Source organism: Heterodontus francisci, chromosome 38 (genome assembly GCF_036365525.1).
Source record: "Heterodontus francisci isolate sHetFra1 chromosome 38, sHetFra1.hap1, whole genome shotgun sequence".
NCBI classification, from domain to species: Eukaryota; Metazoa; Chordata; class Chondrichthyes; order Heterodontiformes; family Heterodontidae; genus Heterodontus; species Heterodontus francisci.
Window position 1 is genome coordinate 41401000 of NC_090408.1, and position 19045 is coordinate 41420044.

General features: G+C 45.8%; 1 protein-coding gene across 2 annotated transcripts in view; it reads left to right on the forward strand.

The window, feature by feature from the left end:
- The window catches only part of LOC137352565 (A disintegrin and metalloproteinase with thrombospondin motifs 7-like), a 190888-nt gene that overhangs the window by 139873 nt on the left and 31970 nt on the right, over nucleotides 1-19045 (forward strand). For both annotated transcript variants that reach the window (XM_068018208.1, XM_068018209.1), the window contains exons 18-23: nucleotides 893-1106; nucleotides 3403-5970; nucleotides 9990-10142; nucleotides 17749-17922; nucleotides 18411-18557; nucleotides 18727-18886. In XM_068018208.1, the coding sequence (XP_067874309.1) occupies nucleotides 893-1106; nucleotides 3403-5970; nucleotides 9990-10142; nucleotides 17749-17922; nucleotides 18411-18557; nucleotides 18727-18886 (3416 nt within the window). The remainder of the gene's footprint in view (nucleotides 1-892; nucleotides 1107-3402; nucleotides 5971-9989; nucleotides 10143-17748; nucleotides 17923-18410; nucleotides 18558-18726; nucleotides 18887-19045) is intronic.

A 19045-nucleotide genomic window follows, 5' to 3' on the forward strand; every position in this document is an offset into this window, starting at 1 on the left:
TAAACCTCTCGGCCTCTCTCTCCTCCTTTAAGATGCTTCCTAAAACCTACCTCTTTGACCAAGTTTTCAGTCAACTGTCCGAACACCTCCTTCTGTAACTCAGTCAAATTTTTTCTGATAACGCTCCTGTTAAGTGCCTTGGAACAGTAAAGGTGCTATATAAACACAAGTTGTTGTTGTCTGCACACTCTATTAGCTACCTTAGAATCATTCATAGAACCTTGCAGCAAAGAGGGAGGCCATTCGGCCCATCATGCTTATGCAGGCTCTTTGTAAGAGCTATCCAATTAGTTCCTCTGAGGACTGCAAAAATAATTGAACACTACTCTTTCGGCAATTTCTTCCCTTCCAGCACCTGGGGGGCTGGTCGGAGTGAGCACTGCACAAGCTCAGACCATGTCCTACCTGAAATACAATCAGGTCCTGTTTGCACCACAGGACCCCAATTTCCATATTATACAGTACCCATGGCCTCAAACAGGTGGGTGCTTCAGACACCTGGCGGGAGGCCGCATCACTGGTGTTAACAGGGACAATAAGGCGACGTGCTCCATTTTGAGCCCAGGCCAGAGCACTCAGAATCAACCCCTCACCCCCACCCCCACCCCCTCCACACAACCCTCACTACAACTCAGAGTGCCAGCCTAGATTCTGTGCTCTATTTCTTGGAATGGGACTTAAACTCATAACCTGCTGACTTGGGCAAGGGTGTTTCCACTGGGCAAAGTTGGTGCTGTTACTGAAAAGTGTGGTTAGCATGCACCTGAATATTGGGTATGTGCTCCCTGAGGGTAGAACCCCCTACGAGGAGAGTGAAATTGGGTACCGGTTGTTTTCTAGGTAACGTCCTGCAGCCTGGATTTCCCTCTGAGGCCTGTCTTTATTTTCTCAGGTGGTGGGTTGGAGAGTGGCAGGCGTGTTCCTCGTCCTGTGGAGAAGCAGGAATCATGAAGAGGACGGCTCTCTGCATCCAGAGCGTGGGACTGGATGAGCAGCAAGCTCTGCAAGCCTCCGAATGTCAACATATCCCCAAGCCTGAAGCCACCAGCCCTTGCAACAGGGAGATCCCCTGCCCGTCAGACTGGAGCATGGGCAGCTGGTCAGAGGTGAGAGGGTCAAAGGTTAAATGTCAGGGCAATCATCCTAAGGCAGGAGGCTTTTTAAAAAGACATAGGTAATGATTGACAGCCAATTAGGTCAACAAGGAAATGTCTGTCTCAAGCTACTCGAGTCTGGTTTCAGTTAGCTCCGTCTTGCTGACCTGACCCTTTAAACTTTGTTTTGTAGCAGCCTCATAAATGTTGTGCTTGTGAAACCTTAGAAGCTCTTGTTGCTCTTTCTTAAAGGGACAGTCTCACTGGGCAGGTCACCAACTTAAAAGAAGCAATCAAACTGTAACTAGAAAACAAATAGCTTTAACGTACTGTAGTTTATTTTTGTTGGTCTGATTGCTATTTATCTATTCTCTGGATGTGGGTGTAGCTGGCGAGGCCAACATGTACTGCCGATCCCCATTTCCCCGTCAGTAGGCGGTGGTGAATCTTCTTGAACCGCTGCAGTCCGTCTTGTGAGGTGCTCCTATAATGCTGTAGCGGTTTGACACTTCAGCGGGCAAGTAAGAGTCAACCACATTGGTGTGGGACTGGAGCCACATATAGGCCCAGATATGGCATGGTTCCTTCCCTAAAGGGGCAGTAGTGAAATAGTTGGGTTTTTATTGACAATCCAACAGCTTTGTGATCACTGTTACTGATAACAGCTTTTTATTTCCAGCTGTTTGAAACAGAATTTAGATACTCCAACTACCAATGGTGGGATTTGAACCTGTGTTTGCTTGGCTATAAGGCCAGGCCGCTGACCAGTAATATAACCGCTGCACTACCGTACCCTTTTAGAAATACCCAAGAAGGTGCTTTTGCTGTTCCTGGTTTTGGACGAACACTGCTATCCAGGGCTCTGAGTCAGTGCTAAGACGCTGGTTGGGAACAGTGAGACACACGGTCTAACTGCACTTTTGTTATTGCCTCACTGCTAGCGGGGGCAACATTTATGTGATCTCCTCCCGTTAGCTAGTATAGTGAGTGAAGGACATAGGCAGTGACTTTATAGTTTGCACCTATTATTGTTATTATTATTATTATTACTCACCTGTAATGAGTTTTTTATGTTGTCTGATGCAACATAAATGAGATGCGTGGAGTCCAGTTGGTTGAAGATCTCAAACAGGTTTATTACAGCTAAACGATGATGTACAGTACGGAGCAAACTATTTACAGAACCTTACGCTGGGTGTTACAGTTGCAGAGTGATTCTGGCATGCAGTCACATGACTGCATCCTGGTACATCGCTCATTAGCATACTAAGATCTTAAAGAGCCATCACTCTTAAAGGCAATCATACAACAGGACCTGTCAGGAATTAACGAGCCTTGTTATAGGACACAACGATGCTGAAGAGGAGTGAGGACGGACATCATGCTTTTAAATATATGCAAACTCCATGACAATCCACAGAGCAACTTCCAATTACTCTGCATGTTTTATGTTGCGACTAAGATTTGTCAGCACTAATGCTGAGCCAGTTCTTAATAATTGCCTGACTTTGCAGTGTATTTTTGTCTTAAAGCTGTACAGTTCTTAAGTCATTTTAAAATGCCCAAACTACATAGTATTATGTCGAATCAATGGCACAGTGGGGGAGGGGGTTTGATGAGGGAGGGGGTTTGGTGTGGGGGCTTGATGAGGGAGGGGGTTTAGTGGGGGAGGGGGTTTGATGGGGGAGGGGGTTTGGTGTGGAGGTTTGATGAGGTAGGGGGTTTGGTGTGGGGGTTTGATGAGGGAGGGGGTTTAGTGGGGGAGGGGGTTTGATGAGGATGGGGTTTAGTGGGGGAGTGGGTTTGGTGTGGGGGTTTGATGAGGGAGGGGGTTTAGTGGGGGAGGGGGTTTGATGAGGATGGGGTTTAGTGGGGGAGTGGGTTTGGTGTGGGGGTTTGATGAGGGAGGGGGTTTGGTGGGGGAGGGGGTTTGGTGGGAGAGGCCATTCAGCCCATCATGCCTGTGCCAACTCTTTGAAAGAGCTATCCAATTATTTGACCATGGTAACTTTACTCTGTGTCTAATTTCACTGTGACAGACCCAGGCGATACTGGCACTGTTATTTTCCATTACCTCATGTTTGCTGCACAATTTGGTGACCTTTGTTTACAGAAGTTTTTTGGATAGAAATACACACAAAAGGCCAACAAGAATATTGCCCTGCATTCATTCCCAGTGAATTGTTTGAAATAAGATTTTTTTCCTCCAGAATTTTCTGTCCTTGAGTTTTTCTTTTGTGAATATGACTGGAAAATCATAACTAATGCCAAAGGTTTTAAGTCTTGGTTTTAACATTTTTTTTTACAGTGCTCTGTCACCTGTGGGGAAGGAGTAAGAAGACGTAGCGTCCTCTGTCTGAACAACACCAACATGACGTGTAGTTTTGAGGTGAAGCCGGCTGCAAAAAGCCACTGCCACCTCGACCCTTGCCCCCTGCATAAGACAAGCTTCACGCTACATGACTGGTCAGGCAGTGGAGCTTCCAGCAAGGAACTATACAATGAGGTGGGTTTCAATCTAAACTTTGGCCCCAGCAGGACAGTTCAAGAAGACAATTCAAACCAAATTGTTAACATGCCCAACCCTCATCCATCCAATCTCAATCCAGAAACTCCCCGGCCACATCCATCTGAAGATAACAAGATAAACAATCATATCATTGAAGGTGATTTCACTGTCGACAGCAGCAAGGACAAGGATTCCTCAAAAACAAATGTCTTTGTAGATGATTTTTACTATGATTATAACTTCATCAACTTCCATGAAGACCTTGACTATGATCCAGAAGACAGGCTCGATGTTGAAGAGGAAGAGAAGACAGATGAAAACATTAAACACGAAGAAGAACATTTGGAAACAAATAGCATTTCAAACAATGTTTGGGAGAAGATACCTGACCAAAGCAGGGATAGCACTTTAGATGACAGATTAGGGCCAGATGAATCGGAGAACATTCATTCAGGGCCCACGGCCACAGAAAAACCCTACAGCCAGGAGGAAATAGAGGCAAAAAATAATCAGATTATAAATTCTACCTCAGAAACAAACTCAATGGATATTCAGCTTAGTGAAGAACATCCTACTGAGCATCTCAGAGTAACAGATGCTACTCCAAGTAGATTGTATGACACTGACAGTGAAGATGGTGAAGGAGAACTATACGAGGACGATGAGTTGCTGCCTGTTCGAAATACAACAATGCACAGTGCTAAGGAAATTACATTTCCACATTCTTCATCGAGTGATGATCAGAGGAGCATTCATAACGTGACCAGGATCCACAGTTCTCATTACCACAGCTCCCCATCAATAATAATGACTACCTCATCACCAAGTAACAACGTAAACATTCCCAATACTTCAGAAACATGGATGCGGGAGCATCCCGTCGGCAAACAGAACATTGACCATCACCACACCAGTGATCGTGGTGCAAACAATAGTGAGCAGGACAGTCAACGTCATGAAGATGCTGAAAGTTATACATATCCTTCAGACAGTGGAGAACAAGGAAGGAGGATAGAATCAAGGGAGAATATGGGTGATGTGAAGGCAAATCCATTGGAAGAAGAGAGAAGAGTTGAAAATGATGAGCATGAGATTATAAGTGAGAAAGCCAACATTCCAAGTTTCACATTCAGCAATAGTCATAAACTAAGTGACTTGGTCCATATTGATGACCATCAACACCGACACCTTAACATCAATACTAGAAATACAGATGTTACTGTTAATAAAAACCCTAACTATTGGGGAAACCTTGGCAATCTCACTTCTATCACTGGTGCTGTAACTCCAACACCTTTGGTCTTCATTGATCCGAATGATATTCCTGCTTCGGAAGTGATACATTGGTCGGCGAAGCAAGGACAAACTATGCCAAGTACTCCAGAGTGGCGTAGTTTAGACAATTCTTTGGGGTTAACAGGAAATGTGATACTAACAGGAGAGTCTGAGGATTATAATGACCAAGCAAATGTGCACTCCCACCGTAATTCTCCTTCAACGCAAACCTCACTGTTTTTGACGCCAATTTCAGCCACATCCTTGCCACTGGTGTTCCCAGAAGCAAGTCAGCCACTGGGAGGATCAACATCTGCAGTGACTTCTGCAGTTCCACAAAATCTGGACTCTCCACTGCAAACACGGAGTACAACTGAGGGAATCCAGTCAAACAATTTGCAGTCAATTAAGGTGACGCATTCTGGCTATTCATTTGCTCATACAGTGCCTCCACAGTTTAGACTCTCAACAAGAAGTTCACCAACATCAGCACATCCACGTCAAGAGAGGACAAGGTTGGTGGAAGCCCCATCAACAAAATTTGTAGAAAGGAGCTCCAGAAGAACTACTACCTCTTCTGCTAAAGGCATCTCTAGTCCTTATCTGTCAGCAGCTGCATCACCAAGACCTACCTCGCATTTAAGTACGTCACTGACATTAACAAAGAGCACTCAACAATCAGCCACTGTTCTCCCTGTGGGCAGTCCCTGGACTGCCATTTTGGTGCTACCAGAAGCGATCACAACAACAGCTCATTCCAATGTAGCTGCAAAGGGAACAAGAACAACTGCTTTAACAAAGTCACATTCTGGGCACAAAACTGATGAGCACACTGCGATAATTGGTAAAACTGATCCAGTAGGCACTAATTCAGGTATCAGGAATGGCTCCCTAAGAGCTACTGTAAGCAACTGGCCAGTGGCAACCCCTGAACTGCATTTCCCTGCTGTCTCCAGTCACAACCCTTTGTCAAAGCCAAGGCTGGAAGTTTATGCGACTCCAACAAGCTCAATGAAGGAAGTAACCACAAACCCGTTCTCTGGGATAAATGCAGAATCCAGTGCTCACTGGGTGGTTGGAAACTGGAGTGAGGCAAGTATCAGAGCTTAACCCAACAAGCAGCAATGTTCAAGATGTTTTTTTTAAAATCAAAGAATGAACATAGGAACAAGAGGAGGCCATTCAGCCCCTCAAAACAGTTCTGCCATTCACTGAGATCATGGTTGATCTGCATCTAAACTCCATCCACCTGCCTTGGCTCCATTTCCCTTAATACCCTTGTCTAGCAAAACAAAATGGCCTGGCTCTGATTTTAAGGTTGTGTCCCCTTATTCTAGACTAGCCCACCAGCAGGAAAAGTTTCTCTCTATCTCCCCTATCTAATCCTTACAAAATCCTGAAAACCTCAATCAGATCACCCCTTAACCTTCTATATTCCAGAGAATACAAGCCTAGTCTCATGAACACAATGTCTCAGCATATCATTATTTCCTCTACAGATGCAATATTTGTTTTGTTAATAATTAAATATCCCTCTTCTACCTTCCTCATCCTACCTTGTCCTGGGCTGTGCTGGCCTCAAGGCTGTCCACCATCACGCCATTCTGGAGCCAACAAGTTGCCCCGGAGTATCCACTTTCTGCCTGCAGTTCACAGTGGGTGGAGGGGAAGGGTACGGTACTGAGGCTCAGACCACTAAATGGGCGGGGCTTCCCATCATGCTGTTGTGACAGGTTTCTATGACGGACTGAACGAAGAAAAATGTATCTTTACGTCCACAAACACTGGGTTGATTTATTTGCCCAATAGGTTTCAATTTTTTTAACAAACTAGATCGGTGAGTTTAGTTGGGTTTCCTTTAGTTGGGGAGTTGGGATGTTTCGCTGGCCAGGGAGTCTAGGACTGGGGACATAGTCTAAAAATTAGAGCCAGATCTTTCAGGAGTGAAATTAGGAAACGGTTCTTCACACAAAGGGTACTAGAAGTTTGGAACTCTCTTATGCAAACAACAGTTGATGCTAGATCAATTGTTAATTTTAAATCTGAGATTGATAGGTTTTTGTTAACCCAAGATCAGCCATGAACTAAAGTCATAGTCATTTACAGCATAGAAGGAGGCCATTCGCCCATTGAATGCACAGAGCAATCCAGTCAGTCCCATTCCCCCACTCAGTCTCCGTAGCCCTGCAAGTTTATTTTCTTCAAGTGCCCATCCACCATCCTCATGGGCAGCGAGTTCCAGGTCATTACCACTAGCTGTGTAAAAAAGTTCTTCCTCACGTTCCCCCTGCATCTCTGTCCCAGAATCTTCAATCTGTGTCCCCTTGTCCTTGGACTATCAGTTAATGTGAACAGTTTGTCCTTGTCTAACTTATCTAAGCTTATCATCTTCCACACCTCTGTCAAATCTCCCCTCAAACTCCTTTGCTCCAGGGAGAACAACCCCAGCTTTTCCAACCTAACCCTGTAACTAAAATCCCCCATTCCTGGAACCATTCTGGTAAATCTCCTCTGCACCCTCTCAAGGACCCTCACATCCTTCCTAAATGGCCTCCTACTGTTCCTATGTTTCATGAGCAAGTGGGATGTCTAGAAACATCTGTCTTTCTGTACGTAAACAAGTGATTTCACCGATTCAGTGCTTCATCAGACATCCATCAACATCACAAACTATCTCTTTCTTTTCAGGCTAATTGCTTGTCAAAGCAAGCTCACTGTCTCTCAAAAGCTTCTGTAAACACTAACCTGTACTTTCAGTATTTGAAGGTACAAGCGCGAGTTTTCTAAAGGTGCATTTGGACAGCCCGAGCTGCCATCAAAATCTAGTCTTATAACGTAACTCCTCACAAACTTTCCAAACCCCCTCTCACTCTGCAAAAAAAACCCAGCAACATGGAAGCAGTAAATTTTTATTCTGAGACTGAGGGAGTGAAGCAAGATCCAAAGAGAACCTCACCGACAAGATAGAAAAGATCAGGAGAGATGTGATAAACCAAGATGGAATAAAGTGACAACACGCACACATTTTAAAATGCTGTAGGTTCTTGAAACAATCATCCTCCTACACACCCTTATCATAATGTCACCCGCTCAGCCCTGCCCAATAATCCAGATGTTGAGGCCTCAATTGTTGGCAGCAGTGTTACTTCAGAGAGCAAGGGTTTAGATGGTTTCTCATTTCCTTAAAGATAATTTTGCTTTCAATTTTTTCAGGTGAAAAAAGACTTCGCAAAATGCTGCGGAATTTGGAAATCTGAAATAAAAACAGAAAGTGCTGGAAATACTTAGCAGGTCTGGCAGCATCTGGGGAGAGTGAAACAGTTCATGCATTAGATCAATGACCTTTCAGTTCTGCTGGCTGAAGAAGGGGATCCTCAAACAGACCTCGGACCCCTGATTTGCATATACAAAGGATCTAACGCCTGCTTTGGGCATGGGTGCCTCATGTTGGTCCTTACCCAATAGTGCAGACGATGCAATTCTGGCCATTTGTGCGTGAGCTCTTCCTACCGGCCATATTGGTGCCTTAGTTGCCCGAGCAGCTCCCATAGAACAGTCACTGTGTGCACTCATTTCCAGGCTTCTGCCTGCCCCTCACATTCGCTATCCCTAACTTTCTCTACCCCTTTCATTTTTTAATTCATTCGCAAGATGAGGATGTCGCTGGCAAAAATCGGCATTTGTTGCCTGTCACTCATTGGCCTGAGGACAATAATAGCTTGCATTTATATAGCACCTTTAATATAAGAAAACATCCCGAGGCACTGGAATGTAATCAGACAAAAATGGACACCAAGCCAAAGAAGGAAATATTAGAATGTCGAACAAAAGTGTGGTCAAAGAGGTGGTTTTAAGTAGCATGGTAATGGAGTAGAGAGAGGCAGAGAGGTTTAGGGAGGGTATTCCGAAGCTTTTGACCTGGGCAGTTGGAGGCGCAGTAGGCAAATTTCTACAAAAATAAATTTGAGTTTCTTCCGATTAATGCAACTGTTAAAATATTGGGAAAGTCAAGAGACGTTTATGTCCCACTGCACTCACATTGGAACTACTACTTTTTGTATATGTTAGGCGAGACCATTAGGTTTCAATTTTCACAGAAAGTCCAATTTAATTGTGGAATCCCATCCACTAATGAAAATCCAAAAATCCAGTGAAATGAATTTAACGTCATTTAGTTACCTTGGCAATAGTGCCCTTGGTTATGATCCTTTATTCAGGCATGTTTCTTGGCTTTTTTTGAAACCCTCCATTACCTTTTCCAACCTTTGTTAAAAAAAAGTAGTGACACCAGCAACGGATGTTAGAATCAATTGGGTAGATATTTGATTGGGGAAAGGGCTGGACATTTGTGAATAGACTGGGTGACACAGGGTGACACAGTGATCTTCTGATACTGTGTCGGAAAGTGTGTACGGGGTTCAGTTGGTCAGAATTCTGGAGTTTTGTTGAACCATCTTTGGGAATCAGGGAGAATTTATACAGGCCTTTCTATCAGAAGATTAAACGGGCGGGATAGAGTTCATGCTATAAAGTCATAGAATTGTACAGTAGAGAAGGAGGCCATTGAATTTGCGCCAGCTCTTTTGAAGAGCAATCCAGTTAGAATCATAGAATGGTTACAGCATAGAAGGTGGCCATTTGGCCCATTGAGCCCATGCCAGCAATTTAGCTTGTGCCACTCTCCTGCCCATTCCTCATAGTCCTGCAATTTATTTTTCCCCTCATGTGCTTATCCAATTCCCCTTTTAAAGTTGCAATTGAATCTTCTTCTCAGGCAGTGCATTCCAAATCATAACTACGAGCGGTGTAAAAAAGCTTTCCCTCATGTTGCTTTTGGTTCTATTGCCCACTCCCCAATGTTTCTCCATATTCCTGCAATTTTTTCTCCTTCAAGTATTTTTCAACATAACCCTGCCACTGGAATACTGATGGATTAAGTCAGCCGAAGATTTTACATCCTGGCCAATTTTACTATTCACTGACGTCAATGTGGGGCTTATAACGGGCTCCCAATCCAATGCTTCAGTTTCCCACTGACAGTGGTTAAACCCATGTATAGGGGTGTAATTAGTGTGAATGGAGTCCAATAACTGTTTCAATGTGTTGTGCAGTGCTCCACGACTTGTGGAATGGGAGCGATATGGAGAACAGTGCATTGCAGCACAGGTTCGGACAATGACTGCAACAGGACCAAGAGGCCGGTCCCAGCCCGGAGATGCTACATCAGACCCTGCTCTGCGTGGAGTGTGGGCAACTGGAGCAAAGTAAGTCCCCCATTTCCCTTCAGTAACTCCAGCTCAATGCAAAGCGAGATGTGCGATAGTTTATGTCATGGACCCATTGCTCCCCACTGAAATAATCCCAATCCCAATGGACAAACAGTTTGTTTGTTTATTTGAGACAGTGAAGGACTCTAGGTGTTAAGTTACATTTACTATTTTTGATGTTATCTCATTCCTCCACAGCACGTTAACACCCCCCACTACACTGTAACACTCCCCCCCCCCACTGCACCGTAACACCCCCCAGTGCACCGTAATGCTCCCCCCCCCACTGCACCGTAACACCCCCCACTGCACCATAACACTCCCCCCCCACTACACCGTAACACTCACCCCCACTACACCTTAACACTCCCCCCCCCCCACTGCACCGTAACACCCCCACTGCACCATAACACTCCCCCCCCACTACACCGTAACACTCCCCCCCCACTACACCTTAACACTCCCCCCCCCCACTGCACCATAACACTCCCCCCCCCACACTACACCATAACACTCCCCCCCCCCACTGCACCATAACACTCCCCCCCCCCACACTACACCATAACACTCCCCCCCCACTGCACCGTAACACTCCCCCCCCACACTGCACCATAACACTCCCCCCCCACTGCACCATAACACTCCCCCCCCCACACTACACCATAACACTCCCCCCCACTGCACCGTAACACTCCCCCCCCCACACTGCACCATAACACTCCCCCCCCCACACTACACCATAACACTCCCCCCCACTGCACCGTAACACTCCCCCCCCACACTGCACCATAACACTCCCCCCCCACTGCACCATAACACTCCCCCCCCCACACTACACCATAACACTCCCCCCCCACTGCACCATAACACTCCCCCCCCCACACTACACCATAACACTCCCCCCCCCCCACTGCACCGTAACACTCCCCCCCCCACACTACACCATAACACTCCCCCCCCACTGCACCGTAACACTCCCCCCCCCACACTGCACCATAACACTCCCCCCCCACTGCACCATAACACTCCCCCCCCCACACTACACCATAACACTCCCCCCCCACTGCACCGTAACACTCCCCCCCCCACACTGCACCATAACACTCCCCCCCCACTGCACCATAACACTCCCCCCCCCACACTACACCATAACACTCCCCCCCCACTGCACCGTAACACTCCCCCCCCCACACTGCACCATAACACTCCCCCCCCACTGCACCATAACACTCCCCCCCCCACACTACACCATAACACTCCCCCCCCACTGCACCGTAACACTCCCCCCCCCACACTGCACCATAACACTCCCCCCCCACTGCACCATAACACTCCCCCCCCCACACTACACCATAACACTCCCCCCCCACTGCACCGTAACACTCCCCCCCCCACACTGCACCATAACACTCCCCCCCCACTGCACCGTAACACTCCCCCCCCCACACTGCACCATAACACTCCCCCCCCCACACTACACCATAACACTCCCCCCCCACTGCACCGTAACACTCCCCCCCCCCCCCCCCCCCCACTGCACCATAACACCCTCCTCGGCACTGTAATACACCCCAGCCTGCTATCATACTCGAGCATAGGTTGTATGGATTAGATTTGTATTCCCTTGAATATCAAAGATTAAGGGATGATCTAATTTTTTTTTTCCAAAATATACTTTATTCATAAAAATCTGCAAAAATTACATTGCCAAACAGTTTCAAACAGCACCAAAAAATACAAACATTGCAAAAGAGATCAGTTTCCTTCAATACTGTCATGAGTTCCTTCCCAACCCTTCTGTTTCACAATTGTCATGTCAATTACAGTTTTACATTTACAGCAATTGAGAATATTAACGATACAGTTCGAGGGGTTTCCCATGGATCCAGCCCCTCGGTTCAGCTTGGTGGGGGAACCTTACACTGTGGTCTTTCCCCATTGAGCCTTTGCTGCGGCTGCCCCAAGCTTTAGTGCGTCCCTCAGCACGTAGTCCTGGACCTTGGACTGTGATCTAATTAAGATATTTAAAAGATTTAATAGGAAGAAACTATCTCCTCTGGATTGGGGGTGGGGAGTCCAGAACAAGGAGGCATAACCTCAAAGTTAGAGCGAGGCCTTCAGGAGTGATGTCAGGAAGCACTTCTTCACATAACTGGGAGTGGAAATCTGGAACTCTGTCCCCTAGAAAACCGATGAGGCTGGGGGTCAATTGAAAATTTAAAAACTGAGATTGTTAAATGTATTAAAGATTATGGTACCAAGTGGGTAGCTGGAGTTAAGATACAGATCAGCTGTGATCTCACAGAATGACAGAACAGGCTTGAGGGACTCCACAATACACTACCACAATCTAAAACTCTCCGCCCCATCCTCCCGAGGGTATCATATGGCTTCAATGATGATTTCTAGCAAATCTGTGCTCATTCACCTCGGACCTTCGGCTGAGGAAGCAGAACCCGCTCTGGCAACATTTCTCCTTGCTCTGAAGCAAACACCAAGGTTAATTAGCTGTCAGGTTTTGGCAGCTTTGTCTCTTTGCCCCTCCCACAGGAGCTCCTGTAATTCACACATATCAAATTAGGTATTGATTCCTTTGGGCTGTTCTGTTATATCCTCGTTATGAATCCAGGTCCTTAAATCTTCTAATCCGTACCTTTCTTATTTGCTAATGTTATTTTCTGAGTATTTTTCCCCCTCATCTCCTGACTCTTGCAGATATTCAGCTCCACAGATGCAGGAAGCCTTCCAGAAGCTCACTCAAGTAGCTAGTCTTCATCTTCAAATCTTCATTGCCCATTCAACCAAGGATGGGGCATCACACTCGATCCCTGCCCAGCCCTCACAAGATGCCCGCACCCATGTGGGTGTTATTTGGCAGCGATGAGGAGCTGGGAGTCAGGTTGATTGTTTGTTTCCTAATTAACTCAGGAGGGTTGACATTGATCTCCAGTTGAAAACGTTCTTGCTGTTGTCACGGTCCAGCACAGCTCCTAAGGAGGAATATTGAGCAAATGTAAATCATGGCCATTCTCATACTGATGATGATTTGATTATGGACAGAGAATAATATCATCCAGGTGGCACTGCCCTTTCACAAACAATCTTTTCCCTTTTAAATGTCTACAGAAGTAGCAAAAGTAAGCAACGGTGAGGTGTGGGTTAAATGAAATTCCGGTTAGTTTAATATTTTTGAAATGCTAATGGTATTGTCACTTCAGTAATTTGTTTTATCCATTCATGGGATGTGGGCTCCGCTGGCATGCCAGCATTTATTGCCCATTTCTAAACCCTTGAGAAGGTGGTGGTGAGCTGCCAACTTGAACCACTGCAGTCCGTGTGGTGAAAGGGCTCCCACAGTGCTGTTAGGGAGTTTGACCCAGCGAAGGTGAAGGAACGGTATTATTTCCTCAAGTCAGGATGGTGTGTGACTTGGAGGGGAACTTTGCAAGTGGTGTTCCCACGCGCCTGCTGCCCTTGTCTTTCTAGGCCTAGTAAAGGTCGCAGGGTTGGAAGGTGCTGTCAAGGAGGCCTTGGCAAATTGCTGCAGTGCATCTTGCTGCACCAGAGGTGGAGGGAGTTGATGTTTGATGGGGAGCCACATGGCAGCCAGTCACACACAATCCTTTTCGATCCTGATCCAGAAACTCCTGTCCTGAACTTGTTTCAATGTGAGAAAGAAAGCTGAATTACTGCATGACATTTAACTTTATTCTCACTGCCAGGGTATTTGAATTATAGTTCCGAAGAAGGGTCACTGACCCGAAACGTTAACTTTGCTTCTCTTTCCACAGATGCTGCCAGACCTGCTGAGTGATTCCAGCATTTCTTGTTTTTGTATTTGAATTATAGTTTCTGCCTTTTATACGCTTCCTTCATTCCTTTTGTTCTCTGCTTGGCTTGGTACCACTGCTGATGTGAGAGAGGGGAATAACCTCTTCCCAGTTCTCTAATGGTCCCAGTGCTAGCACCAGGGACTGTGTGGGAATTACTGTCCTCTCCCTGTCTTCCTACTGTATCCTGGGGTAATGCATAATTCTTTGTTTGCTTCTTTCTGTTTGACTGAGCAGAGCAGAACTCAAACCTGTGTTCTTTCCCACCACATGATCTGATTGAGAGCACTAATGCACTACCCACTGACCAAACCCCTTCCCATTCACTCCCATTCTACAGAATCCCAATGGAGCAAACCCCTTCCCATTCACTCCCATTGTGTAAAATTCCAATGGATCAAACACCTTCCCATTCACTCCCATTGTGTAAAATTCCAATGGATCAGCCCACTTCCCATTCACTCCCATTGTGTAAAATTCCAATGGAGCAAACCCCTTCCCATTCACTCCCATTGTGTAAAATTCCAATGGATCAGCCCACTTCCCATTCACTCCCATTGTGTAAAATTCCAATGGATCAAACTCCTTCCCATTCACTCCCATTGTGTAAAATTCCAATGGATCAGCCCACTTCCCATTCACTCCCATTGTGTAAAATTCCAATGGATCAAACCCCTTCCCATTCACTCCCATTGTGTAAAAGGATTCCTGATCTAAGCATTTAAATAAAATGTTTAAATACAAATGGTTATCCTTCAAATGTAAACTATTCTCTAATTATTAGTACAAAACACTAAATAAACAGTAAATTTTGTTAACTTCTGCCAAATCTAACTACAGTTTCTTAAAATACCCTTGTTATAAAGTCTTGCTTTTTAGTTTCAATTAAAGGGCCAGATTAATAATTGCATGGATGTATGGGAAAGATCTGAAAATTGGCTACTCCTATCTCCAGTTACACAGATCCTGATCCAAGAGGAATATTTCTCAGGGGATAAATTATGTGTCTGTTTGGATCTATGTCTTACTAATTTTTGGCTCATTGTTAGTTGTGTCAATCGCTGTTCATTCTTCTATCAAAAGCTGAATATTCTGATGTTGTGATTATTTAAATTGCTTTACATTTTCTCCCCATCAATTTTAATCGTTTTCCCCCTGTGTACCATTCCCTCAACAAGGAAGTTATGTTATAAATCACTGGTTACACTTCAAAGAACAAAGAACAAAGAAAAGTACAGCACAGGAACAGGCCATTCGGCCCTCCAAGCCTTCACCGTCTTGATGCCTGCCTAAACTAACACCTTCTGCACTTCCGGGGCCCATATCCCTCTATTCCCTTCCTATTCATGTATTTGTCAAGATGTCTCTTAAACGTCGCTATCGTACCTGCTTCCACCACCTCCCCTGGCAGCAAGTTCCAGGCACTCACCACCCTCTGTGTAAAGAACTTGCCTCGCACATCCCCTCTAAACTTTGCCCCTCGCACCTTAAACCTATGTCCCCTAGTAACTGACTCTTCCACCCTGGGAAAAAGCTTCTGACTATCCACTCTGTCCATGCCGCTCATAACTTTGTAAACCTCTATCATGTCGCCCCTCCACCTCCGTCGTTCCAGTGAAAACAATCCGAGTTTTTCCAACCTCTCCTCATAGCTAATGCCCTCCAGACCAGGCAACATCCTGGTAAACCTCCTCTGTACCCTCTCCAAAAGCCTCCACGTCCTTCTGGTACTGTGGCGACCAGAATTGCACGCAATATTCTAAGTGTGGCCTAACTAAGGTTCTGTACAGCTGCAACATGACTTGCCAATTTTTATACTCTATGCCCCGACCGATAAGGAAAGCATGCCGTATGCCTTCTTGACTACCTTATCCACCTGCGTTGCCACTTTCAGTGACCTGTGGACCTGTACGCCCAGATCTCTCTGCCTGTCAATACTCCTAAGGGTTCTGCCATTTACTGTATACTTCCCACCTGCATTAGACCTTCCAAAATGTATTACCTCACATTTGTCCGGATTAAACTCCATCTGCCATTTCTCCGCCCAAGTCTCCAACCAATCTATATCCTGCTGTATCCTCTGACAATCCTCATCATTATCCGCAACTCCACCAACCTTTGTGTCGTCCGCAAACTTACTAATCAGACCAGCTACATTTTCCTCCAAATCATTTATATATACTACAAACAGCAAAGGTCCCAGCACTGATCCCTGCGGAACACCACTAGTCACATCCCACAGAAAAACACCCATCCACTGATACCCTCTGTCTTCTGTGACTGAGCCAGTTCTGTACCCATCTTGCCAGCTCACCTCTGAACCCGTGTGACTTCACCTTTTGTACCAGTCTGCCATGTCAAACCTTGTCAAAGGCTTTACTAAAGTCCATATAGATAACATCCACTGCCCTTCCTTCATCAATCATCTTCGTCACTTCCTCAAAAAACTCAATCAAATTAGTAAGACACGACCTCCCCTTCACAAAACCATGCTGTCTCTCGCTAATAAGTTTGTTTGTTTCCAAATGGGAGTAAATCCTGTCCCGAAGAATCCTCTCTAATAATTTTCCTACCACTGACGTAAGGCTCACTGGCCTATAATTTCCTGGATTATCCTTGCTACCCTTCTTAAACAAAGGCACAACATTGGCTATTCTCCAGTCCTCTGGGACCTCACCTGTAGCCAATGAGGATGCAAAGATTTCTGTCAAGGCCCCAGCAATTTCCTCCCTTGCCTCCCTCAGTATTCAGCTAGAGAATTGTATCTAATTCTGGGTTCCACACTTTAGGAAGGATGGCAAGGCCTTGGAGAGGATGCAGAGGAGATTTACTAGAATGCTGCCAAGGATGAGGGACTTCAGTTATGTGGAGGAACTCGAGAAGCTGGGCTTTTCCTCCTTAGAGCAGAGAAGGTTAAGAGAGATTGAAAAGAGACGTTCAAAATGATATAACATTTTGTTAGAGTAAATAAGAAGAAACTGTTCCCACTGATGGGTGGGTCAGTAAAAAGAGCACACAGATTTAAGATGATTTGCAATAGAGCAGCAGGGAGATGAGGAGAATTTAATTTATGCAGTGAGTTGTTGTGATCTGGAATGTACTGACTGAAAGGGTGGTAGAAACAGATTCAATTAGCACTACTCCCCTGCTCTTTCCCCTTAGCCAAAGAGAGAGAGATACAGCACTGAAACAGGCCCTTCAGCCCACCAAGTCTGTGCCAACCATCAACCACCCAGTTATACTAATCCTATATTAATCCCATACCTTCCTTCAATTCTCCTACCACCTACCTACACTAGGGGCAATTTACAATGGCCAATTTACCTATCAACCTGCAAGTCTTTGGCTGTGGGAGGAAACCAGAGCACCCGGTAGAAACCCACACAGTCACAGGGAGAACTTGCAAACTCCACACAGGCAGTACCAAGAACTGAACCTGGGTCGCTGGAGCTGTGAGGCTGTGGTGCTAACCACTGCACCACCCCAATAGTAATTTTCGAAAGGAAATTGGAGAAATATTTGGAAAAGGAGAACTTGCTGGACTTTGGGGAAAGAGCAGGGGAGTGGGACTAATTGGATAGCTCTTTGAAAGAGCAGGTACAGGCAGGATGGGCCGAATGGTCTCCTTCTGTGCTGTATGATTCTAATACACCAACAGGCTGGACTATCATTCTGCTTTAAATCCGCGTCACTCCTAACATGGTATTGACTGTAACGTTTTGCAGGTCCGTTCTTGATTCCCATGTTGACAGACTATTGATTACCTCCCTCAGTGCTCCAAGAACTGTGGAGGAGGGGTGAAGATCCGGGACGTGCAGTGCATCGACATCAGGGATAGAAGACATCTGCGACCTTTCCACTGCCAGTCTGTCCTCCACAAGCCCCCAACCAGCCTTGCCTGCAATTCCAAGCCTTGTATGGACTGGTACATATCAGCATGGGGAGAAGTAAGTCAGCAGTAAAACAGGAATTAAAGAAAGAAAGACTTGCATTTCTGTAGCACCTTTCACTGGACGTTCCAAAGCATTTGCAGTGTAGTCACTGTTGTAGGACTGCCACTTCTGTTGGGTAAGTGTTTCAAGGTATATGGAGCTGTGGCGAGTAAATGGAGTTCAGGTGCAGATCAGTCATGATCTAACTGAATGCTAGAGCAGACTCGAGGGGCTGAATGGGCTCCTGTTCCTAATGTTCCTATTTCCCAGGAGGTGGAAATAAAAGAACAGCTTGTAATTTGAAATCAAAATAGCCTCGTCCGAGAGACTGCAATGCAGGGAGTGGGAGTCTCATTGAGGTGCGGTAAGAGAAATTCTTCTGAAGTCAGAGTTAAAGCACAGGGTTGAGGACAATGTAAAAGCAAAAACTTCACTATGTGACTGTTTGCTCTCCTTTTTTTTATATGTTTCATAAAAAGTTTTGCTCTGTCGGTTTCATGTAGTGCTCCAAAGCCTGTGATGGAGGAGAGCAAGAGAGGCTGGTGATGTGCCCAGAATACGGACGCTGCGATGGAAGGTTACGAATGAACAGCACGAGGATGTGCAATGTCCACCCCTGTACCAAGTGGATGAAGGGCTCGTGGGGACAGGTGAGTTTACTTGGGCTGAGGGGTATCAAACATTCCTGTGCAGATACTGACACATTCTCAGAGAACCCTGCAAATATTGACACAACCCCAGGGAGGACTTTTATTCTCCTGCTTAATGAAAGTGTGGCCATGCTAACCTTTACCTTCTCATGTTGCTGTCTTACAACAGTGCACTGTCCGCTGTGGGGGAGGAATACAGCGACGTCTGGTGAAGTGCGTAAACACAGTGACAGGCCAGGCAGAAGAGGACAGCAGCCGATGTGACCATGAGCCCTGGCCTGAGAACACGCAGAAATGTAACTTGCAGGAGTGTGACACCAATGAGCAGAGTGAGTGTTTATATAAAGGAGAAAGAATCTGCATTTCTATAGCACCTTTCATGACCTCACAACATCTCAAAGCACTTTACATTCAATGAAGTACCTTTTGAAATGTAGTCACTGTTGCAATGTAGGGAAACGCCGTCGCCAATTTGTGCACAGCAAGCT